Source organism: Helicoverpa armigera, chromosome 30 (assembly GCF_030705265.1).
Source record: "Helicoverpa armigera isolate CAAS_96S chromosome 30, ASM3070526v1, whole genome shotgun sequence".
NCBI classification, from domain to species: domain Eukaryota; kingdom Metazoa; phylum Arthropoda; class Insecta; order Lepidoptera; family Noctuidae; genus Helicoverpa; species Helicoverpa armigera.
Window position 1 is genome coordinate 2,950,159 of NC_087149.1, and position 27,006 is coordinate 2,977,164.

Genomic DNA, 27,006 nt, shown 5'->3' on the forward strand with positions numbered 1-27,006 from the left:
ATCCAATGTTAAAAAGACAGTTTCTTTATCAGTGTCGTCTCAAAACGTACAAGTACAACGCTGTACTGACTAGGCATATTAATTACGTGTGCTAGGATGTTACTCGACACTGCGCTGCGCCGTGATAATTCTTAGGTTAGGTACATGTTACATACCTTCATTTGCGGGGTCCCTGCTGCCTCTGGTGCTGCGTAGCCGCGCGCGCTGTCGCCCGCCGCGCGGCGCACCACCTCGCTGCAGGCGCGCCGTGCTTTGCCTTTCCACGTTACCTGTACAAATTACATATGTAAATTCATTTATTTATTTATTTATTTAACAGTACAGTACAACACATAAATACAGACAAGAATAAATAATAGATTTGAGAGAATTGTACAAGGGCACAGCTTATCTCACAAGAAATTTCTTCCAGCAGGCCCGTTATGGGAGTGTTAGAATTTAAAAGAGATACAGATAGACTGTGTAAAAAGAAAGAAGATATAACCAATAAATAATCACTAACATTAACTACTTAAATACATATACAAACACACATTCATTGAAATAATAATAAAAACATAGGATAATAATGTTTCAATTATTCCTACACATATAACACTGATTTTATTAATAGCAAGGAAAACCTAGGTACTATTTGCTGAATAACGTAGGCCTAATGGTGAAATATTTCTTTTAAATCTGTCCAGTTCTTTTCGAGTTTATAATATTCATAATTTATATATAGGTAATATTTCCTGTATTATAGATATATATGTAATGAATGAATGAATGAATGTATGTATGTATGTATGTATGTATGTATGTATGTATGTACATTACACAATTGTACATTTATCTGTGAAAATATATGATGTGTTTAATGCATAATTACTGTATTCATTTTCTACAAGCGAATGTTCTCTACATCTCGTCGTGCAAGCGTCCTCCCCACTCCTCCACTCTCCTCCCTCCCGCCCCCGACCCATTGCCCCACCGCCAGCTTTTCGACGTTGAAAGGGCTACGATTGGTCCGCCGGTTCGTCGATTACGGAGCGGATGCCTTGGTGTTTGCGCCGCCGGCTGCCGCATATATAGTAGTTTCATATCTAATGTCGTTTTATATTGCTGCCGAACTCCGTTCCGTCAGCACTATACCCTCTCGCTGAAGTCTAGTATTGTGTTTTAACAACAACAATGCCGCCCAAGACAAGTGGTAAAGCCGCCAAGAAATCTGGCAAAGCCCAGAAGAACATCTCCAAAACCGACAAGAAGAAGAAGAAGCACAAGAGGAAGGAGAGCTACGCCATCTACATCTACAAGGTGTTGAAGCAGGTGCACCCCGACACCGGTATCTCCAGCAAGGCCATGTCGATCATGAACTCGTTCGTGAACGACATTTTCGAGCGCATCGCCGCCGAAGCTTCCCGTCTCGCCCACTACAACAAGAGGTCCACCATCACATCGAGGGAGGTCCAAACTTCCGTCAGGCTCCTGCTGCCCGGTGAGCTCGCCAAGCACGCCGTCAGTGAAGGCACCAAGGCCGTCACCAAGTACACCAGCTCTAAATGAGCGGCCGGCAGCTAGCGAAAGCAGCCGCCGACGCCTCCTCGTGACCGCCGCGTTTGTGGACGACGTCGCCGTGTCGTGTCGTGTGTCGCCGAGCCAGTGTTTGTTGTTCGTGTGTTCCGGGTGTGTGCGCCATGGTGTTTTGTGCGAGTGTTGATCGATTGCGTCGTCGTGTGGGTTTACGTATATATATACATAGGTATCTTACTTACCAATTTATTATGTACGTACGCGCACGCACGGGCGCTTATCGAGATGCATTTCGAGAACCACGCCACCAGACGCCACAAACCGCCGCCACGTCGAAAATCTGGCCACGAGCACGCACGCACCGACTGCACCGCACCGCCGCACCGCCACAGGGATGGCTGGATAACAAAACAAAAGGCCCTTTCAGGGCCACAAATGTAATCATGTGAAAGATGAGAATTTCACGTTTCTTGAATCAGATGCTCGTCAAAACGTAGTTTATTTACACACAGTATATTACTACTGCTTAATAAATATATAAGAGGTATATCGCATACACACAAACAAATTTTCGCAGCTAGACATACAACAAAGTATAGGCAATAACAGATAGGAGTACAGAATAATACTATTATTATAGATACATGATCAATATTGCGATAGACAGACACCTAGTACCTACGTATTCCATTGAAAAATGATGTTGAAAATAAATAAATAAATGAATGAATGAATGAATAGTTTTACACGGACGGACAGAGTCAAAATTCGATATTAAACAAACAAACGAATGTATATACATACATACATACATACATACGTACATACATAAATAATATACCTACCTCCTATAAAACCATACTGCCTGTGTGATACATATTATGTATAGATCTGCAACCTATAGGATTATTTTCTTCCTAAAGTTACACAGTTATCATAAAATACATACTAACAACAACATAGACGAATAATATAAAAAATATAATACAATAAATAAGTATATAAATCCGAATAGGATAAAAATTATAAAATACTTCTTTTTCTTTTTTAACGTTTTGTTGATTTCGGAAATTTTCGCGCCAGACAGAGACAGAGGGCGCTAGTCGCTCGCTCAGTCACCCAGTACAGTACGTACAGTATAAATAGAGGCGACGATCGCTTCTGGATTTGGGACTCCACTTCTGACTCTCGTCGTGTACGGACGTGTCGCTCTGCGCTCGCCCGTTTACGACTTTTGTCTTTGTTACGCCCGACGTAACGCTCACCGTAGTCGCTCTGCCGACTACAAATATATCAATCTAAAGCTGCTTTTTTCAAAGCGGCGGACGATTATCCTGTTTCTAAAACGTTTGTGTCAAGTAAATTCAGTTGACCCCTTCTGGGTAAAAGCCACAGTTTCGTGGTTCTCGGTTGAAACCATACGGTGACAACGAAGCCGAGAGGGTGTTGACCCAATCACACCCGCCGAACCCCTTCAGGGCAAGGCAGTCAATTGGACGGGAGCTCGGATTTCGGCCTTGGGGGATCTCCTAGTCGTGCCTTGCATCTGGTTTGCTTTCACAGCTACACACCTGGTGTCGGTTGGGTATCTCTATACCCTTCGCACTAGACTGGCTAGGGCCCGTTCGCACAATAAGACTGGCGAACGGTTTACAAGCTTAGGGCTCACCAATAGGTACTCACCTCCTGCCTATACCCGGCAGGAGGGTTACACATCCCGGGCCCATCCACCCGGGGAGATAGGAGATAGGTTGTTAGGTTTTATAATTAGGCCCCCACCTTTAGCTCGGTAGCCCTCTTCCCTCACGGGAAAATGACTACCGAAGTAATTAAGTTCTTCTTTGAGGTCCTCCTCAAGGACCAAGACATCGTCGCCAAATATGGCGACATTATTAGTAACCTTGATATCAAGGACCCGCGCCTAGCGCGCTATTGTGTTATAGATAACGGCTCAACAGGAGGCCGGCGCAGCTGTGCCGCGCCCCATTGTCGAGCCTATAATTGTCTTCGGGAAAACCGCCGCATTAGCGGAAACGGTAATCCCCAATACAATGGTCGATGCCCAGCTGCACTCGACCATTGTTCCTAATCCAATTGTCTCACAGACAATGGAAATTACTCAGGCGAGTGCACCTGCGTCAAACGTCGACGCCGAATGCATGGACACCTCGTCCTCCCGCTCTGCCTCACCCGTCCCAGAGGATGCTCAACCCTCCGAGCCCTCCGACTCCTCTTCCTCCGATGAAGACTTCACCGTCGTACTGGGAGGTAAGAGAAAAAAGAACAAAAATAATGACAAGGCGCGCAAGACCATCGCCCTTGCCGCATCTCCTCTCCCTAGCCCGCCCGCTGTGTCTACAGCATCCCCCGCCCCGTCACCCTCGACCTCGCAGGTCGCTTCCTCCCAAGGTGCCGCTAAGCCCAAAAGCGCACCTAAAAGCAAACCTCCGCCGCCTGTATACTTACAGGACAAGGCGAAATGGACCGAAGTGTCCAAGCTGTGTGTTGATCGTAAGATCAACTACAGATCGGCCTCCAATACCGGCAACGGTATCAAAATCGTCCTCCCTACGTTAGACGACTATAGGGAAATAACTAAAGCGCTAAGAGCGAGGAACATTTCGTTCCATACGTACTCCCTCCCTGAGGAAAAACCTCTCCGGGTCGTCATTACCCGTATTCCGAAGGAAATCCCTTCGGATGACATTTTAAGTGACCTTAAGTCACAAAACATCCCTGCGACGCAAGTCCATAGGATGCACCGCGCCCGCAGCGGCCACGCCTTCGACATGGTGCTCGTAGTATGCGAGCCGTGTCCTTCCAAAATCCACCCGATTTTTAACATCAAATCGGTGTGTAATTTAACCGGCATCTCAATCGAGAAGCCAAATAGATCTGGCATTGTATCCCAATGCCACCGTTGCCAACTGTGGGGTCACTCACAGCGCAACTGTTTCGCCCAGCCTAGGTGCGTGAAATGCCTAGGCCAACACGGCACCTCCGACTGCCCGCGACCCAAGGACCGCACTCTGTGCACCGAGCCTCCGAGCTGTGTCTGCGGCGCCTCAGGCCATCCCGCCAACTACCGCGGCTGCCCAAAGGCCCAAAACGTCTCCCAAGCTGGCCAAGCGTGCAAACGCCCGCCAGCTAAGGGAAAGCCCATCAGCGAGGCTACCTACCGCTCAACTTCCCGAGCGTCTCAGCCCACAACGGCCCTCCCCATGGAACCCTCTCAACCATCAGAGAGCCTTTCCAACCCCGAGGCCAACTCAGCCCCAGCCAACTCCCGCCCCGGTGAATAATTCCACCGCGGCGCCCGCGAGCTTACCTCGCGTCCCTCCTGTCCTTCCTCCGCGCCCTCCGCGCCCTCCGCGGCTCCTATAGCCGCCAAGCCCGCGCAAGCGCAAGCGATCGCGCCTTCTTCTAGCCCAGTATCAGCGCTCAGTTCTATGAACGTTATACTGAGCACGTTCAGTGTATTTACGAGCGACAGAGCTCAACAACTTTCGAGGGAGATAGTCGCCAGCAATGGCGACCTTATCAAACTCTACCCGTTATGCAGGAGTATTCAGACGTCGCCCAGGCAGTTCAAAACCTGCCTCACTTTAGGAAATAGAAATGGATAATACATCCAAAATTAAACCCCATTCCCTTAGGCTTGGCTATTATAATGCCAACGGTATTCTCGGCCAACGCGACGAGATTTCCGCCTTCCTACAATCCCATAAGATAGACATTCTTCTCGTACAAGAGACCTTCCTAAAAGCGTGTACGCGGCCCTAATATAGCTAACTATAAGTTAATTAGAAATGACAGGATCACACGCCACAAAGGCGGCACGCTTATCTATTATAAAAGATCGCTACATTGTGTAGAGATCACCCCCGACTTAAGCTGCATTGAAGCCTCGATCTGTCGACTAGCCATGTCCCACCACCAGTCGATCACTCTCGTATCGGCCTACTGCCCTCCCACGTCCTCATCCTTTCAGTCCTACGACCCGATCCTTTTCACGAACGATCTCAGAGCCTTACTAGGCCTGAGCGACTCTGTAATAATAGCAGGCGATCTAAACGCCAAACATCCCGCCTGGAATAGCAACACTACTTCTCCAAGAGGTAGGTTGCTATTCAATCAGTGTGAATCCTCAACTTCGATGTCATCGCTCCGATGCATCCCACTCACTTTCCTAATATAGTCGACCACCTTCCCGACGTTCTCGATGTAGCGCTCCTCAAGAACGTAAACTTACGTTTACATTCGATCGAGGTACTACACGAGCTCACCTCCGACCACAGACCGGTTCTTGTGGAACTAGCCTCGCGCTCAGGCCCACTCGACCCGGATCGCCCTCCTCCCACCCAGATTGTCACGGACTGGAGAATGCTAAGCGAAAGCTTAAAATCCTCCTCCGCCCAGTTAGAATCAATTCCCGATGAAATCAACTCAGTCGCTGACATGACGGGCGCGATCGGCTCGTTCACCGAGCACGTACAATCCACCGTGGACAAGTGTTCACGTAGAGTTGAAGCGACGAGCTTTCATCGCTTCAAGCTCCCGGATGACGTGCGTGCTCTGGTGACCGAGAAGAACGCGGCTGTCCGTGCCTACAGTACTTTTCCCTGCGACGCTAACAAGTCTCACATGCGTAACTTACAGCGTGCTGTAAAGGAACGCCTTGCTGAGATGCGTGAAACGCGCTGGGACAAGACGCTGAGCGAACTCGAGCCGACTCATCAAGCCTTCTGGCAGCTTCAAAGGAAACTCAAATCCGATGAAGTAGCTTCCACCCCGCCGATCAAACGCCCCGACAATTCCATCGCCTTCGAGGACGATGAAAGCGGAATGTCTGGCCGACAGCCTCGAGGCTCAATGCTCGCCTAGTACCCAACCGGTCGACCCGGCTCACCTACTAAAGGTCGAAGCCGAGGTCGAGCGCAGATCCTCCCTACCACCGCAAGAAGACCCCGACGATCCCTTGCCACCCGTCACTCCAGACGAAGTGGCAGAGATCATCAAACGTCTCAAACCCCGTAAAGCTCCGGGCCCAGATAGAATAACCAATAAAGTGTTCAAAATCCTACCCGCTTCCTCGTAATGCTCATGACCGCGATCTTCAATTGCGCCATGACCCATAACCTGTTCCCACAGGCATGGAAAGAGGCAACCGTAATCGGTATTCCCAAACCCGGTAAACCAAAATCAGACCCGTCCAGCTATCGCCCTATCAGTTTACTCAATGTGTTCGGCAAGATCTACGAGATACTTATCTATAAGCGTCTCAAAGATTACGTCGAAGCAAAGAGTCTTATTCCATTAGAACAGTTTGGTTTTCGAACCCATCACTCTTGTGTCCAACAAGTCCACCGCATCGTGGAAGGTGTGAGCCACGGATTCCAACGTGGCCAACTCACCGGTACGATTCTCTTCGATATAGCAAAAGCATTCGACAAAGTCTGGCACAAAGGCTTGATTTACAAGCTTTACCAACTCGGTGTCCCAGACCGTCTCGTCGTCATCTTACGAGACTTTTTGTCGAATCGCACCTTTCGCTATCGCATAGACGGCACTCTTTCTTCGGCCCACCCTATAAAAGCTGGCGTCCCACAAGGCTCGGTACTCTCCCCCATCCTCTTCACGCTATACACTAGCGATATTCCTAAGAACAAGCATGTTCAATTAGCCCTATTCGCCGACGACACGGCAATCTACTGCTCAGGCCGCAGCCCAGCCGCCATAGTGAGACATCTCCAAGCCTATTGCAACACCCTAGGTGTCTGGACTAGGCTATGGAGAATCGAACTCCACCCCGACAAAAGCCAGGCCATACTCTTTTCGAGCCCCCGCCGTAGGCTTCCTCCCGCGCCCCCGTCAGTCACCATGTTTGGTAGGCCGATTCCTTGGAAGGAGCATGCCAAATATCTAGGTGTAATCTTAGACCAGCGCCTCTCATTCGCCGAGCACATACGTAAGGTGCGCTCTAGAGCAGCCTTTGTGTACGGCAGATTGCACTTCTTGCTCAATTCAAAGAGCAAATTATCTCTTAAATCCAAGTTACGCCTCTACGGATCGTGCATACGCCCCGTCATGATGTATGCTTGCCCTGTGTTCGCACAGGCAAGCCATCGCCTCCTTCACAGAATGCAAGCCCTTCAAAACCGTGCCTTACGGAAAATCACAGGAGCTCCCTATTATGTTCGAAATGAGATTCTTCATGTCGACTTAAAATCCCTACCATCCGCCAGTATATGAAGCGTGCCGCCATACGGTACTTCGAACGCGCTGAGAAACACGATAACTCACTTATCGTGTCAGCCAGTAATTACACTCCCTCCCGCATCAGTAGGATTCGCCGCCCTAGGCATGCCCTTCTAGAACCTGACGATGAGATAACTGTCCTCCAAGAGAGTAGTAAACTCACTAGCACCCTATACAAACACAAACCGCGTTCGTACAAACCTCGCCGCCGAGGTCCGCCGCGACGTCCCGTTCTCTGTCCTCCCGACCCTTGCTCATCGAGCCAGCCCGCGAGCTGAGCCAGTAGCTTTAAATTCCCATTTAATAATAATGATCATATGATCCAGCCTGTCCCTTTGCTGCCTCCCCAGCGACGCCCTAAGCCGAGGTCCGACCCACAGGGGTACCCTTAGCGCAGTCGCTTAGTTTATAAGTTGTTTTACGCCCTGGCTGGAGGCCTTAAATTCTAGGCATCCACAGGGAAAAGTCCGTTAAGCAGTACACGGCCTCCTAGGCTGAACTGCGAGATGCCATACCAAAAAAAAATACGCGAAGCGTAGAGTGCCTCGCTGTTCGTTCGTTGTGTTATCGTAAATTCTACAAACTAACCGAGAAGATGACCGGTCGCGGTAAGGGAGGAAAGGGTCTGGGAAAAGGAGGAGCCAAGCGCCACAGGAAGGTACCGTGATAACATCCAGGGTATCACGAAGCCCGCCATCCGTCGTCTGGCTCGCAGAGGAGGCGTGAAACGTATCTCCGGTCTGATCTACGAAGAGACTCGCGGTGTCCTCGTGTTCCTCGAGAACGTGACGCGACGCGGTCACCTACACCGAGCACGCCAAGAGGAAGACCGTCACCGCCATGGACGTCGTGTACGCTCTGAAACGCCAGGGTCGCACCCTGTACGGTTTCGGAGGTTAGACCGTGTCTATCCGCCGCGGCCAACGTGTCGTCCGTCGACCAGCTATTCTACAGAACCTACACTATGGTGGACGCGGGTGCGTCGTGCGTTCGTGTACTCTCTATGTGGTACACAGTAACGTATCGATTCATGCGTCGTTCAACCATACGTAGGTGCATGTAGATATGCGCACATTAAAAAGGCCCTTTCAGGGCCGCATACGATTCGATATTTTAAATATGTTTCTTTATGCAGAGTTCGTCTAAAACGTACAACAACATTCAACACATATTCTTGGTGGTGCTTAGTAGTAGCCACTAAATAAAAATAACAAAACCGTTTTGTTACATTATATACATACCTACTACATATAATATAGAATGTGGACTACTCGCTGTTACCTAGTAGCTACTTAGCTGTTGTTTGTAGAAAGGAAGAAGTGTGAATGAAATTAAAAACCGACATAACGTTGTAAGTATATTATGTGTGTAAGTATAAAATACATAGGTACTTGTACTATATAGGTAGGTACATACGTATTCTAGTAATATATTCGAACTACTATATTATACAATGTTTGTACCTCCTAATTCCTATGCTATTGTTGTTGTTAATTCACTTCGCTCCGCCGCGGCGCCGCGCCTCAATCAATCTCGGCCGTAGTCGTCGCTGCTTGCCGGCTGCACTGCTGCCGTTGCCGTCGCCGCTGCCGAAGCCGAAGCCGCCTCTGCCGCCGCCACTGCTGCTGCTGCTGCTGCCGCCGCTGAAAATGCCGTCGGAGTATGTTATTCACTAGCGTAGGTATTATCATATATTATACGAGACCTGTACATAATAATCAACGTCAAGTAGGTAAATACATCACATCATACCTAGGTGTAGTCTCGATGTTTTCGATTTATTTAGGTACTACCTATGTATGTAGGTAATAAATAGAAAACCAATAAATAACAACGAGAACGACGAACCGACGGACTCACGGACCAAGTTGGGAGTTCGCCGTCGTCGCCGTGTCTTCGAATGCGCGCCGTTAGGTAGGTACTCTGTGCGGTGCCTGCGGGAGGACGGTGCAGCGCAGGCTGCTACCCGTCCTGACCTCCGTCGAAGGGCACTTTTCTCTTCGATAATAAACAAGAAGAACAAAGCAAAATAATATTACCGATTGGTTGCACGTCCTGGACGCGGAGCCTCGAGACCGTCCTTAGCGGACGCGGAGCTCGCCGTGTTTTACGACGCTTCACTTTTAGGTCGATAATGCGTTCGCGTAACTGACGAATATCGACGGGGTCCTGTTACCACACAAGCTCGATATCCTCCTTGTTGGCGGGTCGACCTCGATCGTCACTCGCTATCACTTTTATAGAGAAAATAACATTTTGAACTGGACCCACTGGTGCCTCGGTAACCAGCCGCCGAAATAAACAACCGCCCCGGTTCCTATTATGCACTATTCGCGTTCGCACAGGCGCCACGACCTCGTCAAGTTCATGTATTATCCTAATCCGATCACTGTACGCGTCCGCCGCGACGATAAACATTGGAAAAATAAGTTTTATTAGATACGTGTTAGTGAAAACTTTCGAGCCTCCCAAAGAGAAATCCGCCCGCGACACAGAGGCGCTCGTTACGGTAAAGTTTCGTCGTCGTTCGGCGTACGCGTTCGAAATTTGAAAAACCTATAAGTGGCGACATCTAAGTCTCTCACTAAACTACTACTACCCAAGTAACTTGTTGTGTATTACACTTACTATTTCGTGTGTGTGTTGATCGTGCGTGCGTTGTAAACAATGGCAGACACAGCAGTCGCAACCGAAGCTCCGGCTCCAGCTACACCGGCGAAGAAGCAGGCGAGGCAGGCTGGCGGTGCGAAGAAGCCGAAGGCGAAGCCCACCCATCCTAAAACATCCGAGATGGTAAACAGCGCTATCAAGGAGATGAAGGAGCGCAGCGGATCTTCGCTGCAGGCGATCAAGAAGTACATCGCCGCTCAGTACAAGGTAGACGCTGAGAAACTAGCTCCGTTCATAAGGAAATACCTGAAGAGCGCCGTCGAGTCTGGCGCTTTGATCCAGACCAAGGGCAAGGGAGCGTCCGGTTCTTTCAAGCTCGAATCGAAATCTGCCGCCGCCAAGAAACCAGCGGGCGCTGCGCCCAAGAAGGCCGCCGCCTCCGCAGCCACGAAGACCAAGAAGGCTACCGCTTCAGCCGCCGGAGCCAAGAGCAAGAAGGCCGCGGCCGCTGCTGCATCTGCGTCCGCCGCATCGGCTTCGCCCTCCAAGGCGAAGTCGTCCGCCGGCGCTGCCGCTAAGGACAAGAAGGCCGCCGCCGCTAAGAAGAAACCGGCGCCCAAGAAGGCCGCCGCTCCGGCCAAGGCCAAGGGAGGCGCCGCACCTAAGGCTAAGAAGACCGCGAAGCCGCCTACAAAGAAACCTAAGGCACCCAAGCCGAAGAAGGCCGCCGCCACCCCTAAATCGAAGCCGGCAGCCAAGAAAGCGTCCGCAGCCAAGAAGTAAACATCTGACGCGCGGCGTTCCCGGTTTACCGGCGACGCGAAACGCGGCGACGGAAGCGGCAGCCGGCGCGGGCGTTGCGCCGGCTCGGTTCGGCTCGGCTCGGCCCGGCTCAGCACGTCCATCCACAACATCCGTGCAGCGCGCTGTCAATGTGATGTGATGTGTGTGACGGTGGCAAGTGTGCGCTTGTGTGTAGTGGAACTAAACACCATCCACCCACCTTGTGTACCTACTACACCACATCGCTCGGATCGTGGTCGACGTCGACGTCGCCCGCCGTGAACCGTGCGCGCTCCTCACAGCCAAGCTAGCCTGCATCGCTTACGTTCGAAGCGTACATCGTCGTCCTCGGGAAGTAGGGCGCTGCGCGCTCGCTCACAGTGTCTCGAGTCTCTGTCAACAACAACAACAACAACAAATGAAGAAAATCAAACGGCGGCAACAAGATGCTCAGCGGGAGTGCACGCGCTCTCAAACGCGGCGCTCGTAGAGCGCTTCAAAAACAGCCCTTTCAGGGCTAACAATACTATCATGAATATTATTCGTTTCTCATATAAACAGACAAGTCAAAAACGTATCAAATAACTAGGTGCCTACGTAACTAACCATTAAACACGCACGACGCACACACATTAGACATGTATATAATTATCAAGAAAATCTTTATTGCGAACTAAGTATGTAGGTACAAAAGATCATATATATTGAAAAAGACAAGTACATATAAATGTGTATTAAGCATATAGTTTGACATAAGGTTCCTATGTTACCTACTTACAAAACAATACATAACTTACATACAACTCACTAGAATTACGTACCTACAAAAACACATACATAATGTAATAAGTAAATAATTATTTACTTATATATACATATATAATTTTACTACGCTAGGGCTAGGTTGTTTGTTATGTGTGTTACACTTGCATACCTGATCGGAAAGAAAAACACTTTCACAACACTTGTTTACATAAACACTGTGAAATACACGACACAATAATGATCGAAGCGTACGAATCAAAACAATATAAAACAATCTAATCCCGTCAAAAACAGAGAACAACAAAGTGAAAAAGCGCGCGCTTCATTCGAATCTGACAGTACTGCCTCCGTTTTCCGCGCGAAATGCAAAAGAAAGCCTAAGGACAAAGACAATTTGATTTTTATATTATACGACATGACGTGTGCATGTGGTGTTTGGCTCCTTTTTTTTTTTCTGTTTGATAATGGCACTCGCAGCTCAGCCTAGGAATAGAATTATTTTCGTTTGTTTTTTTTTTATTTTTTGTCCACGTGATCGCGCTTTGCGCGCGAGTTACACTCGCCCGTTCGTCGCTACATACCCTCCCACTTAGTGAGACGCGCCGGTCGAGTATATAAATGCCGCGGACGCCTGGTTTTAAAAGGCTGGACTCCACTGTCGTCTCGTCGTGTACGCGTACTGTGATCGCCTGCGCTTCGCCCGTTTACAACTTTCCGGTCTTTGTTACGCCGGACGTCGCTCACCGTGTCGCTCTACTTCAAATATACAATCTAAAGCTGCTTTTTCAAAGCGGCGGACGATTATCCTGTTTCTAAAACGTTTGTGTCAAGTAAATTCAGTTGACCCCTTCTGCAAAGCCACAAGTTTCGTGGTTCTCGGTTGAAACCATACGGTGACAACGAAGCCGAGAGGGTGTTGACCAATCACACCCGCCGAACCCCTCAGGGCAAGGCAGTCAATTGACGGGAAGCTCGGATTTCGGCCTTGGGGATCTCCTAGTCGTGCCTTGCATCTGGTTTGCTTTCACAGCTACACACCTGGTGTCGGTTGGGTATCTCTATACCCTCGTCGCACTAGACTGGTAGGGCCCGTTCGCACAATAAGACTGGCGAACGGTTTACAAGCTTAGGGCTCACCACAGTACCACCTCCCTGCCTATACCCGGCAGGAGGGTTACACATCCCCGGCCCATCCACCCGGGGAGATAGGAGATAGGTTGTTAGGTTTTATAATTAGGCCCTCTTTAGCTCGGTAGCCCTCTTCCTCACGGGAAAATGACTACCGAAGTAATTGTTCTTCTTTGAGGTCCTCCTCAGGACCAGACATCGTCGCCAAATATGGCGACATTATTAGTAACCTTGATATCAAGGACCCGCGCCTAGCGCGCTATTGTGTTATAGATAACGGCTCAACAAAGGAGGCCGGCGCAGCTGTGCCGCGCCCCATTGTCGAGCCTATATTGTCTCTTCGGGAAAACCGCCGCATTAGCGGAAACGGTAATCCCAATACAATGGTCGATGCCCAGCTGCACTCGACCATTGTGCTTAATCCCATTGTCTCACAGACAATGGAAATAACTCAGGCGAGTGCACCTGCGTCAAACGTCGACGCCGAATGCATGGACACCTTCCTCCCGCTCTGCCTCACCCGTCCCTGAGGATGCTCAACCTCCGAGCCCTCTGACTCTCTTCCTCCGACGAAGACTTCACCGTCGTACAGGGAGGTAAGAGGAAAAGAACAAAACAACGACAAGGCGCGCAAGACCATCGCCCTTGCCGCATCTCTCTCCCTAGCCCGCCCGCTGTGTCTACAGCATCCCCGCCCCGTCACCCTCGACCTCGCAGGTCGCTTCCTCCCAAGGTGCCGCTAAGCCCAAAAGCGCACCCCAGCAAACCTCCGCCGCCTGTATACTTACAGGACAAGGAAATGGACCGAAGTGTCAGCTGTGTGTTGATCGTAAGATCAACTACAGATCGGCCTCCAATACCGGCAACGGTATAAAATCGTCCTCCCTACGTCAGACGACTATAGGAGATAACTAAAGCGCTAAGAGCGAGGAACATTTCGTTCCATACGTACTCCTCCCCGAGGAAAACCTCTCCGGGTCGTCATTACCCGTATTCCGAAGGAAATCCCTTCGATGACATTTTAAGTGACCTTAAGTCACAAAACATCCCTGCGACGCAAGTCCATAGGATGCACCGCGCCCGCAGCGGCCACGCCTTCGACATGGTGCTCGTAGTATGCGAGCCGTGTCCTTCAAAATCCACCCGATTTTTAACATCAAATCGGTGTGTAATTTAACCGGCATCTCAATCGAGAAGCCAATAGATCTGGCATTGTATCCCAATGCCACCGTTGCCAACTGTGGGGTCACTCACAGCGCAACTGTTTCGCCCAGCCTAGGTGCGTGAAATGCCTAGGCCAACACGGCACCTCCGACTGCCCGCGACCCAAGGACCGCACTCTGTGCACCGAGCCTCCGAGCTGTATTCTGCGGCGCCTCAGGCCATCCCGCCAACTACCGCGGCTGCCCAAAGGCCCCAAAACGTCTCCCTGCTGGCCAAGCGTGCAAACGCCCGCCAGCTAAGGGAAAGCCCATCAGCGAGGCTACCTACCGCTCAACTTCCCGAGCGTCTCAGCCCACAACGGCCCTCCCCATGGAACCCTCTCAACCATCAGAGAGCCTTTCCAACCCCGAGGCCAACTCAGCCCCAGCCAACTCCCGCCCCGGTGAATACTCCCACCGCGGCGCCCGCGAGCTTACCTCGCGTCCCTCCCGTCCTTCCTCCGCCTCTCCGCGCCCTCCGCGCCTCCGCGGCTCCTATAGCCGCCAAGCCCGCGCAAGCGCAAGCGCCATCCAAACCGTCGCGCCCTTCTAGCCCAGTATCAGCGCTCAGTTCTATGAACGTTATACTGAGCACGTTCAGTGTATTCACGAGCGACAGAGCTCAACAACTTTCGAGGGAGATAGTCGCCAGCAATGGCGACCTTATCAAACTCTACCCGTTATGCAGGAGTATTCAGACGTCGCCCAGGCAGTTCAAAACCTGCCTCACTTTAGGAAATAGAAATGGATAATACATCCAAAATTAAACCCCATTCCCTTAGGCTTGGCTATTATAATGCCAACGGTATTCTCGGCCAACGCGACGAGATTTCCGCCTTCCTACAATCCCATAAGATAGACATTCTTCTCGTACAAGAGACCTTTCTAGGCGTGTACGCGGCCCTAATATAGCCAACTATAAGTTAATTAGAAATGACAGGATCACACGCCACAAAGGCGGCACGCTTATCTATTATAAAAGATCGCTACATTGTGTAGAGATCACTCCCCGACTTAAGCTGCATTGAAGCCTCGATCTGTCGACTAGCCATGTCCCAGCACCAGTCGATCACTCTCGTATCGGCCTACTGCCCTCCCACGTCCTCATCCTTTCAGTCCTACGACCCGATCCTTTTCACGAACGATCTCAGAGCCTTACTAGGCCTGAGCGACTCTGTAATAATAGCAGGCGATCTAAACGCCAAACATCCTGCCTGGAATAGCAACACTACTTCTCCAAGAGGCAGGTTGCTATTCAATCAGTGTGAATCCTCAACTTCGATGTCATCGCTCCGATGCATCCCACTCACTTCCTAATATAGTCGACCACCTTCCCGACGTTCTCGATGTAGCGTTCTCAAGAACGTAAACTTACGTTTACATTCGATCGAGGTACTACACGAGCTCACCTCCGACCACAGACCGGTTCTTGTGGAACTAGCCTCGCGCTCAGGCCCACTCGACCCGGATCGCCCTCCTCCCACCCAGATTGTCACGGACTGGAGAATGCTAAGCGAAAGCTTGAAATCCTCCTCCGCCCAGTTAGAATCAATTCCCGATGAAATCAACTCAGTCGCTGACATGACGGGCGCGATCGGCTCGTTCACCGAGCACGTACAATCCACCGTGGACAAGTGTTCACGTAGAGTTGAAGCGACGAGCCATCGCTTCAAGCTCCCGGATGACGTGCGTGCTCTGGTGACCGAGAAGAACGCGGCTGTCCGTGCCTACAGTACTTTTCCTGCGACGCTAACAAGTCTCACATGCGTAACTTACAGCGTGCTGTAAAGGAACGCCTTGCTGAGATGCGTGAAACGCGCTGGGACAAGACGCTGAGCGAACTCGAGCCGACTCATCAAGCCTTCTGGCAGCTTCAAAGGAAACTCAAATCCGATGAAGTAGCTTCCACCCCGCCGATCAAACGCCCCGACAATTCCCTCGCCTTCGAGGACGATGAAAGGAATGTCTGGCCGACAGCCTCGAGGCTCAATGCTCGCCTAGTACCAACCGGTCGACCCGGCTCACCTACTAAAGGTCGAAGCCGAGGTCGAGCGCAGATCCTCCCTACCACCAGAAGACCCCGACGATCCCTTGCCTCCCGTCACTCCAGACGAAGTGGCAGAGATCATCAAACGTCTCAAACCCCGTAAAGCCCGGGCCCAGATAGAATAACCAATAAAGTGTTCAAAATCCTACCCGCTTCCCTCGTAATGCTCATGACCGCGATCTTCAATTGCGCCATGACCCATAACCTGTTCCCACAGGCATGGAAAGAGGCAACCGTAATCGGTATTCCCAAACCCGGTAAACCAAAATCAGACCCGTCCAGCTATCGCCCTATCAGTTTACTCAATGTGTTCGGCAAGATCTACGAGATACTTATCTATAAGCGTCTCAAAGATTACGTCGAAGCAAAGAGTCTTATTCCATTAGAACAGTTTGGTTTTCGAACCCATCACTCTTGTGTCCAACAAGTCCACCGCATCGTGGAAGGTGTGAGCCACGGATTCCAACGTGGCCAACTCACCGGCACGATTCTCTTCGACATAGCAAAGGCATTCGACAAAGTCTGGCACAAAGGCTTGATTTACAAGCTTTACCAACTCGGTGTCCCAGACCGTCTCGTCGTCATCTTACGAGACTTTTGTCGAATCGCACCTTTCGCTATCGCATAGACGGCACTCTTTCTTCGGCCCACCCTATAAAAGCTGGCGTCCCACAAGGCTCACTCTATCTCCTCTTCACGCTATACACTAGCGATATTCCTAAGAACAAGCATGTTCAATTAGCCCTATTCGCCGACGACACGGCAATCTACTGCTCAGGCCGCAGCCCAGCCGCCATAGTGAGACATCTCCAAGCCTATTGCAACACCCTAGGTGTCTGGACTAGGCTATGGAGAATCGAACTCCACCCCGACAAAGCCAGGCCATACTCTTTCGAGCCCCCCGTAGGCTTCCTCCCGCGCCCCCGTCAGTCACCATGTTTGGTAGGCCGATTCCTTGGAAGGAGCATGCCAAATATCTAGGTGTAATCTTAGACCAGCGCCTCTCATTCGCCGAGCACATACGTGGTGCGCTCTAGAGCAGCCTTTGTGTACGGCAGATTGCTTCTTGCTCAATTCAAAGAGCAAATTATCTCTTAAATCCAAGTTACGCCTCTACGGATCGTGCATACGCCCCGTCATGATGTATGCTTGCCCTGTGTTCGCACAGGCAAGCCATCGCCTCCTTCACAGAATGCAAGCCCTTCAAAACCGTGCCTTACGGAAAATCACAGGAGCTCCCTATTATGTTCGAAATGAGATTCTTCATGTCGACTTAAAATCCCTACCATCCGCCAGTATATGAAGCGTGCCGCCATACGGTACTTCGAACGCGCTGAGAAACACGATAACTCACTTATCGTCAGCCAGTAATTACACTCTCCCGCATCAGTAGGATTCGCCGCCCTAGGCATGCCCTTCTAGAACCTGACGATGAGATAACTGTCCTCCAAGAGTAGTAAACTCACTAGCACCCTATACAAACACAAACCGCGTTCGTACAAACCTCGCCGCCGAGGTCCGCCGCGACGACCCGTTCTCTGTCCTCCCGACCCTTGCTCATCGAGCCAGCCCGCGAGCTGAGCCAGTAGCTTTAAATTCCCCATTTAATAATAATGATCATATGATCCAGCCTGTCCCTTTGCTGCCTCCCAGCGACGCCCTGCCGAGGTCCGACCCAACAGGTACCCTTAGCGCAGTCGCTTAGTTTATAAGTTGTTTTACGCCCCTGGCTGGAGGCCTTAAATTCTAGGCATCCACAGGGAAAAGTCCGGTTAAGCAGTACACGGCCTCCTAGGCTGAACTGCGAGATGCCATACCAAAAAAAAAAAATGGGTTTAAAATTGTTGTTCACTCGACTGTCGTCGCGCTCGCACTCAGAGCGTAACTTGGTGATTTTCCGTGATATTCTTAACCAATCTTGACAATGTCCGGTCGTGGCAAGGTGGCAAGGTTAAGGGGAAGGCAAAGTCCCGGTCCAACCGTGCCGGTCTACAGTTCCCCGCGGGACGTATCCACAGGCTGCTGCGTAACGGTAACTATGCAGAGCGCGTCGGTGCCGGAGCGCCTGTCTACCACGCCGTGATGGAGTACCTGGCCGCTGAGGTTCTCGAGCTGGCCGGTAACGCGGCCAGAGACAACAAGAAGACCAGGATCATCCCGCGTCATCTGCAACTGGCCATCCGCAACGACGAGGAATTGAACAAGCCCTATCCGGCGTGACCATCGCTCAGGGTGGTGTGCTGCCTAACATCCAGGCCGTGCTGCTGCCCAAGAAGACCGAGAAGAAGGCTTGCGTTGCTTCGATGGGATAATATTGTGGTGTATATATGCATGCGTGCATTCATTCGCGCCATGCACCTCGTATACCTATTGCAATATTGTATCGCGTCGGACGCGCTGAGCTCGTCGCCCCTCGTATGCAACATACACACATACAAACAAAAGGCCCTTTCAGGGCCACAATATGATTCGTCGATACATAATCCAATGTTAAAAGACAGTTTCTTTATCAGTGTCGTCTCAAAACGTACAAGTACAACGCTGTACTGACTAGGCATATTAATTACGTGTGCTAGGATGTTACTCGACACTGCGCTGCGCCGTGATAATTTTAGGTTAGGTACATGTTACATACCTTCATTTGCGGTCCCTGCTGCCTCTGGTGCTGCGTAGCCGCGCTGTCGTTACCGCGCGGCGCGCACCACTTCGCTGCAGGCGCGCCTGCTTTGCCTTTCCACGTTACCTGTACAAATTACATATAAATTCATTTATTTATTTATTTATTTAACAGTACAGTACAACACATAAATACAGACAAGAATAAATAATAGATTTGAGAGAATTGTACAAGGGCACAGCTTATCTCACAAGAAATTTCTTCCAGGCCCGTTATGGAGTGTTAGAATTTAAAAGAGATACAGATAGACTGTGTAAAAAGAAAGAAGATATAACCAATAAATAATCACTAACATTAACTACTTAAATACATATACAAACACACATTCATTGAAATAATAATAAAAACATAGGATAATAATGTTTCAATTATTCCTACACATATAACACTGATTTTTATTAATAGCAAGGAAAACCTAGGTACTATTTGCTGAATAACGTAGGCCTAATGGTGAAATATTTCTTTAAATCTGTCCAGTTCTTTTCTATAATATTCATAATTTATATATAGGTAATATTTCCTGTATTATAGATATATATGTAATGAATGAATGAATGAATGTATGTAAGGCGTATGTATGTATGTATGTATGTATGTATGTACATTACACAATTGCATTTATCTGTGAAAATATATGATGTGTTTAATGCATAATTACTGTATTCATTTTCTACAAGCGAATGTTCTCTACATCCGTCGTGCAAGCGTCCTCCCACTCCTCCACTCTCTCCCTCCCGCCCCCGACCCATTGCCCCACCGCCAGCTTTTCGACGTTGAAAGGCTACGCGATTGGTCCGCCGGTTCGTCGATTACGGAGCGGATGCCTGGTGTTCGCGCCGCCGGCTGCCGCATATAGTAGTTTCATATCTAATGTCGTTTTATATTGCTGCCGAACTCCGTTCCGTCAGCACTATACCCGCTCTCGCTGAAGTCTAGTATTGTGTTTAACAACAACAATGCCGCCCAAGACAAGTGGTAAAGCTGCCAAGAAATCTGGCAAAGCCCAGAAGAACATCTCCAAAACCGACAAGAAGAAGAAGAAGCACAAGAGGAAGGAGAGCTACGCCATCTACATCTACAAGGTGTTGAAGCAGGTGCACCCCGACACCGGTATCTCCAGCAAGGCCATGTCGATCATGAACTCGTTCGTGAACGACATTTTCAGAGCGCATCGCCGCCGAAGCTTCGTCTCGCCCACTACAACAAGAGGTCCACCATCACATCGAGGGAGGTCCAAACTTCCGTCAGGCTCCTGCTGCCCGGTGAGCTCGCCAAGCACGCCGTCAGTGAAGGCACCAAGGCCGTCACCAAGTACACCAGCTCTAAATGAGCGGCCGGCAGCGCGAAAGCAGCCGCCGACGCCTCCTCGTGACCGCCGCGTTTGTGGACGACGTCGCCGTGTCGTGTCGTGTCGCCGAGCCAGTGTTTGTTGTTCGTGTGTTCCGTGTGTGCGCCATGGTGTTTTGTGCGAGGTTGATCGATTGCGTCGTCGTGTGGGTTTACGTATATATATACATAGGTATCTTACTTACCAATTTATTATGTACGTACGCGCACACACGCACGGCGCTTATCGAGATGCATTTCGAGAACCACGCCACCAGACGCCACAAACCGCCGCCACGTCGAAAATCTGGCCACGAGCACGCACGCACCGACTGCACCGCACCGCCGCACCGCCACAGGGATGGCTGGATAACAAAACAAAGGCCCTTTCAGGGCACAAATGTAATCATGTGAAAGATGAATTTCACGTTTTGAATCAGATGCTCGTCAAAACGTAGTTTATTTACACACAGTATATTACTACTGCTTAATAAATATATAAGAGGTATATCGCATACACACAAACAAATTTTCGCAGCTAGACATACAACAAAGTATAGGCAATAACAGATAGAGTACAGAATAATACTATTATTATAGATACATGATCAATATTGCGATAGACAGACACCTAGTACCTACGTATTCCATTGAAAAATGATGTTGAAAATAAATAAATAAATGAATGAATGAATGAATAGTTTTTACACGGACGGACAGAGTCAAAATTCGATATTAAACAAACAAACGAATGTATATACATACATACATACATACATACGTACATACATAAATAATATACCTACCTCCCTATAAAACCATACTGCCTGTGTGTGATACATATTATGTATAGATTCACAACCTATAGGATTATTTCTTCCTAAAGTTACACAGTTATCATAAAATACATACTAACAACAACATAGACGAATAATATAAAAAATATAATACAATAAATAAGTATATAAATCCGAATAGGATAAAAATTATAAAATACTTCTTTTTCTTTTTTAACGTTTTGTTGATTTCGGAAATTTTCGCGCCAGACAGAGACAGAGGGCGCTAGTCGCTCGCTCAGTCACCCAGTACAGTACGTACAGTATAAATAGAGGCGACGATCGCTTCTGGATTTTATCAACTCAGTCGCTGACATGACAGGCGTGCGATCGGGCTCATTCACCGAGCACGTACAATCCACCGTGGACAAGTGTTCACGTAGTTGAAGTTTAACGAGCTTCATCGCTTCAAGCTCCCGGATGACGTGCGTGCTCTGGCAGGACCGAGAAGAACGCGGCTGTCCGCAGCCTACAGTACTTTTCCCTGCGACGCTAACAAGCTCTCATGCGTAACTTACAGCGTGCTGTGCTGAACGCCTTGCTGTGAGATGCGTGAAACGCGCTGGGACAAGACGCTGAGCGAACTCGAGCCGACTCATCAAGCCTTCTGGCAGCTTCAAAGGAAACTCAAATCCGATGAAGTAGCCTCCACCCCGCCGATCAAACGCCCCGACAATTCCCTCGCCTTCGAGGACGATGAAAAAGCGGAATGTCTGGCCGACAGCCTCGAGGCTCAATGCTCGCCTAGTACTCCAACTGGTCGACCCGGCTCACCTCAAAGGTCGAAGCCGAGGTCGAGCAGATCCTCCCTACCACCGCAAGAAGACTCCTGACGATCCCTGCCTCCCGTCACTCCAGACGAAGTGCAGAGATCATCAAACGTCTCAAACCCGTAAAGCTCCGGGCCCAGATAGAATAACCAATAAAGTTTTCAAAAAATCCTACCCATTCCCTCGTAATGTCATGACCGCGATCTTCAATTGCGCTATGATTCCATAACCTGTTCCCCAGGCATGGAAAGAGGCAACCGTAATCGGTATTCCCAAACCCGGTAAAACCAAAATCAGACCCGTCCAGCTATCGCCCTATCAGTTTACCAATGTGTTCGGCAAGATCTACGAGATACTTATCATAAGCGTTCTCAAAGATTACGTCGAAGCAAAGAGTCTTATTCCATTAGAACAGTTTGCATTTTCGAACCCATCAGACTCTGTGTCCAACAAGTCCACCGCATCGTGGAAGGTGTGAGCCACGGATTCCAACGCCAACTCCCACTGGCACGATTCTTCTTCGACATAGCAAAAGGCATTCTCGACAAAGTTCGGCACCAAAGGTTTGATTTACAAGCTCTACCAACTCGAGGTCCCAGACCGTCTCGTCGTCATCTGGCGGTTCTTTTGCGAATCGCACCCTTTCGCTACGCGACGGCACTCTCGGCCCACCCTATAAAAGCTGGCGTCCCACAAGGCTCGGTACTTCCCCATCCTCTTCACGCTATACACTAGCGATATTCCTAAGAACAAGCATGTTCAATTAGCCCTATTCGCCGACGACACGGTACCTACTGCCAGGCCGCAGCCCAGCCGCCATAGTGAGACATCTCCAGCTATTGCAACACCCTAGGTGTCTGACTAGGCTATGGAGAATCGAACTCCACCCCGACAAAAGCCAGGCCATACTCTTTCGAGCTCCCCGCCGTAGGCTTCCTCCTGCGCCCCTGCCGTCACCATGTTTCAGGTAGGCCGATTCCTGGGCTGAGCATGCCAAATATCTAGGTGTAATCTTAGACCAGCGCCTCTCTTCGCCGAGCACATACGTAAGGTGCGCTCTAGAGCAGCCTTTTGTGTACGGCAGATTGCACTTAAAGCTCAATCAAAGAGCAAATTATCTCTAAACTAGTTACGCCTCTACGGATCGTGCATACGCCGCCATGTCATGCTTGCCCCTGTGTTCGCATTAGGCAAGCCATGCTCGCCTTCAATGCAGGCCCTTCAAAACCGTGCTTTACGGAAAATCACAGGAGCTCCTATTATGTTCGAAAGATTCTTCATGTCGACTTAAAAATCCCTACCATCCGCCAGTATATGAAGCGTGCCGCCATACGGTACTTCGAACGCGCTGAGAAACACGATAACTCACTTATCGTGTCAGCCAGTAATTATACCCTCCGCATCAGTAGGATTCGCCGCCCTAGGCATGCCCCTTCTAGAACCTGACGATGAGATAACTGTCCTCCAAGAGAGTAGTAAACTCACTAGCACCCTATACAAACACAAACCGCGTTCGTACAAACCTGCCGCCGAGGTCCGCCGCGACGTCCCGTTCTCTGTCCTCCCGACCCTTGCTCATCGAGCCAGCCCGCGAGCTGAGCCAGTAGCTTTAAATTCCCCATTTAATAATAATGATCATATGATCCAGCCTGTCCCTTTGTTGCCTCCCCAGCGACGCCCTGCCGAGGTCCGACTCCCACAGGGTACCCTTAGCGCAGTCGCTTAGTTTATAAGTTGTTTTACGCCCCTGGCTGGAGGCCTAAATTCTAGGCATCCACAGGGAAAGTCCGGTTAAGCAGTACACGGCCTCCTAGGCTGAACTGCGAGATGCCATACCAAAAAACTTCTGATTTTTTTCTCTTCACGCACGTTCGAACCGTAGAGGTCCGCTGTTCACGATCAGTTTTCTCGTCATTATTGTTGTGTTTGTACAGTCAGTTCGCTGTTGTATTGTCTAATAATGGCACGTACTACAGACCGCTCGTAATCCACCGGCGGCAAGGCGCCGAGGAAGCAGTTCGTTACCAAGGCGGCGCGCAAGCACCGCACCGGCGATGCGGGGAAGAAGCCCCATCGCTACAGGCCCGGCACTGTGGCTCTCCGTGATCCGTCGCCAGAAGAGTACAGAGCTGTTGATCCGCAAGCTGCCTTTCCAGCGTCTCGTGCGTGAAATCGCCCAGGACTTCAAGACCGATCTCCGCTTCCAGAGCTCCGCTGTTATGGCACTTCAGGAGGCCAGCAGGCTTGCCCTGTCGGTCTCTTCGAGGACACCAACTTGTGCGCTATCCACGCCAAGCGTGTCACCATCATGCCAAAGGACATTCAGCTCGCTCGCAGGATCGAGGCGAACGTGCTTAAGGTGTCCCGCGTTGATCAACGGTTGACCGGCGGTGCGCGCTCACATACTAAAAGGCCCTTTTCAGGGCCACATATGATTCTGACAGTTGAAAATGTTTCTTTACATCGGACGTGTCTTAAAAAACGTAGCAACAACAAACATTAATCTTTGTACAACATACATACATACATCCAAAAATAAATAAATACATACATACATACATACATACCTACCTGCCTTCCTTCCTTTCATGTAATTTAATTTAATACCACTATAATAGCATCATGACGATGCCCCGGATAAGTTTTTGGAAAACACTGTATGAATTTATTTTGTCAAAATTTAAGCAGCTTACATTATTATATACATTGATAGATAGATAGATAAAAGCATGTAATATATATATGTATATATATATACTTTTATTTTTATCCTTAAGACATATTTTCATTCATTTATTAGTTACTATTATCAAAGTTATATTAATGAATTAATACAGAAAAAACATATACAGGTGTATAACACCATGTATTTTATTATTATTTATGGGAAATTCGCAATACAGTATACTATGTCAATCATAAAATCATAGATTAAATGCCTAAAATCAACCTATAACGAACGCTTCGATAGTCACCTCTCCCGCTCACTCCGGATAGAATTCGCCGCCGCCGAGACCCTGTCGTATATAAATAAAGGCCCACGCGAAGCGTATAGCCAGTACTCGTGCGGCACTCGATCGTGGTGCTTCGCTGTTCGTTCGTTGTGTTATCGTAAATTCTACAAACTAACCGAGAAGATGACCGGTCGCGGTAAGGGAGGAAAGGGTCTGGGAAAGGAGGAGCCAAGCACAGGAAGGTACTTCGTGATAACATCCAGGGTATCACGAAGCCCGCCATCCGTCGTCTGGCTCGCAGAGGAGGCGTGAAACGTATCTCCGGTCTGATCTACGAAGAGACTCGCGGTGTCCTCAAAGTGTTCCTCGAGAACGTGATCGGCGACGCGGTCACCTACACCGAGCACGCCAAGAGGAAGACCGTCACCGCCATGGACGTCGTGTACGCTCTGAAACGCCAGGGTCGCACCTGTACGGTTTCGGAGGTTAGACCGTGTCATCCGCCGCGGCCAACGTGTCGTCCGTCGACCAGCTATTCTACAGAACCTACATCATGGTGGACGCGGGTGCGTCGTGCGTTCGTGTACTCTATGTGGTACACAGTAACGTATCGATTCATGCGTCGTTCAACCACGTAGGTGCATGTAGATATGCGCACATTAAAAAGGCCCTTTCAGGGCCGCATACGATTCGATATTTTAAATATGTTTCTTTATGCAGAGTTCGTCTAAAAACGTACAACAACATTCAACACATATTCTTGGTGGGTGCTTAGTAGTAGCCACTAAATAAAAATAACAAAAAACCGTTTTGTTACATTATATACATACCTACTACATATAATATAGAATGTGGACTACTCGCTGTTACCTAGTAGCTACTTAGCTGTTGTTTGTAGAAAGGAAGAAGTGTGAATGAAATTAAAAACCGACATAACGTTGTAAGTATATTATGTGTGTAAGTATAAAATACATAGGTACTTGTACTATATAGGTAGGTACATACGTATTCTAGTAATATATTCGAACTACTATATTATACAATGTTTGTACCTCCTAATTCCTATGCTATTGTTGTTGTTTTCTAAATTCACTTCGCGCCCGCCGCGGCGCCGCGCGCCTCAATCAATCTCGGCCGTAGTCGTCGCTGCTTGCCGGCTGCACTGCTGCCGTTGCCGTCGCCGCTGCCGAAGCCGAAGCCGCCTCTGCCGCCGCCACTGCTGCTGCTGCTGCTGCCGCCGCTGAAAAATGCCGTCGGAGTATGTTATTCACTAGCGTAGGTATTATCATATATTATACGAGACCTGTACATAATCAACGTCAAGTAGGTAAATACATCACATCATACCTAGGTGTAGTCTCGATGTTTTCGATTTATTTAGGTACTACCTATGTATGTAGGTAATAAATAGAAAACCAATAAATAATAACGAGAACGACGAACCGACGGACTCACGGACCAAGTTGAGTTCGCCGTCGTCGCCGTGTCTTCGAATGCGCGCCGTTAGGTAGGTACTCTGTGCGGTGCCTCGTGGAGGACGGTGCAGCGCAGGCTGCTACCCGTCCTGACCTCCGTCGAAGGGCACTTTTCTTCGATAATAAACAAGAAGAACAAAGCAAAATAATATTACCGATTGGTTGCACGTCCTGGACGCGGAGCCTCGAGACCGTCCTTAGCGGACGCGGAGCTCGCCGTGTTTTACGACGCTTCACTTTTAGGTCGATAATGCGTTCGCGTAACTGACGAATATCGACGGGGTCCTGTTACCACACAAGCTCGATATCCTCCTTGTTGGCGGGTCGACCTCGATCGTCACTCGCTATCACTTTTATAGAGAAAATAACATTTTGAACTGGACCCACTGGTGCCTCGGTAACCAGCCGCCGAAATAAACAACCGCCCCGGTTCCTATTATGCACTATTCGCGTTCGCACAGGCGCCACGACCTCGTCAAGTTCATGTATTATCCTAATCCGATCACTGTACGCGTCCGCCGCGACGATAAACATTGGAAAAATAAGTTTTATTAGATACGTGTTAGTGAAAACTTTCGAGCCTCCCAAAGAGAAATCCGCCCGCGACACAGAGGCGCTCGTTACGGTAAAGTTTCGTCGTCGTTCGGCGTACGCGTTCGA

At 49.4% G+C, this 27,006-nt stretch overlaps 2 protein-coding genes, 1 long non-coding RNA gene and 5 pseudogenes across 3 annotated transcripts; 7 read left to right on the forward strand and 1 right to left on the reverse strand.

Annotated features, from left to right (window-relative positions):
* On the reverse strand, positions 1 to 27,006 carry LOC126056148 (uncharacterized). Its single transcript, XR_010277995.1, has 4 exons — positions 26,502 to 27,006; positions 25,924 to 26,102; positions 1,758 to 1,935; positions 1 to 269 (listed from the first exon to the last, which is right to left on the reverse strand). It is a non-coding gene; the product is annotated as an uncharacterized LOC126056148 (long non-coding RNA).
* Positions 1,088 to 1,718, forward strand: LOC126056181 (histone H2B). The gene has a single exon (XM_049848318.2). The coding sequence runs from the start codon at positions 1,174 to 1,176 to the stop codon at positions 1,546 to 1,548; it is 375 nt and encodes a 124-aa protein (XP_049704275.1). The 5' UTR covers positions 1,088 to 1,173; the 3' UTR covers positions 1,549 to 1,718.
* LOC135119130 (histone H4-like) lies at positions 8,320 to 8,848 on the forward strand (annotated as a pseudogene).
* On the forward strand, positions 10,127 to 11,316 carry LOC135119115 (histone H1-like). Its single transcript, XM_064042820.1, has one exon. The coding sequence runs from the start codon at positions 10,441 to 10,443 to the stop codon at positions 11,164 to 11,166; it is 726 nt and encodes a 241-aa protein (XP_063898890.1). The 5' UTR covers positions 10,127 to 10,440; the 3' UTR covers positions 11,167 to 11,316.
* Positions 17,997 to 18,620, forward strand: LOC135119122 (histone H2A-like; annotated as a pseudogene).
* On the forward strand, positions 19,844 to 20,318 carry LOC135119124 (histone H2B-like; annotated as a pseudogene).
* Positions 23,878 to 24,420, forward strand: LOC135119107 (histone H3-like; annotated as a pseudogene).
* LOC135119131 (histone H4-like) lies at positions 24,964 to 25,361 on the forward strand (annotated as a pseudogene).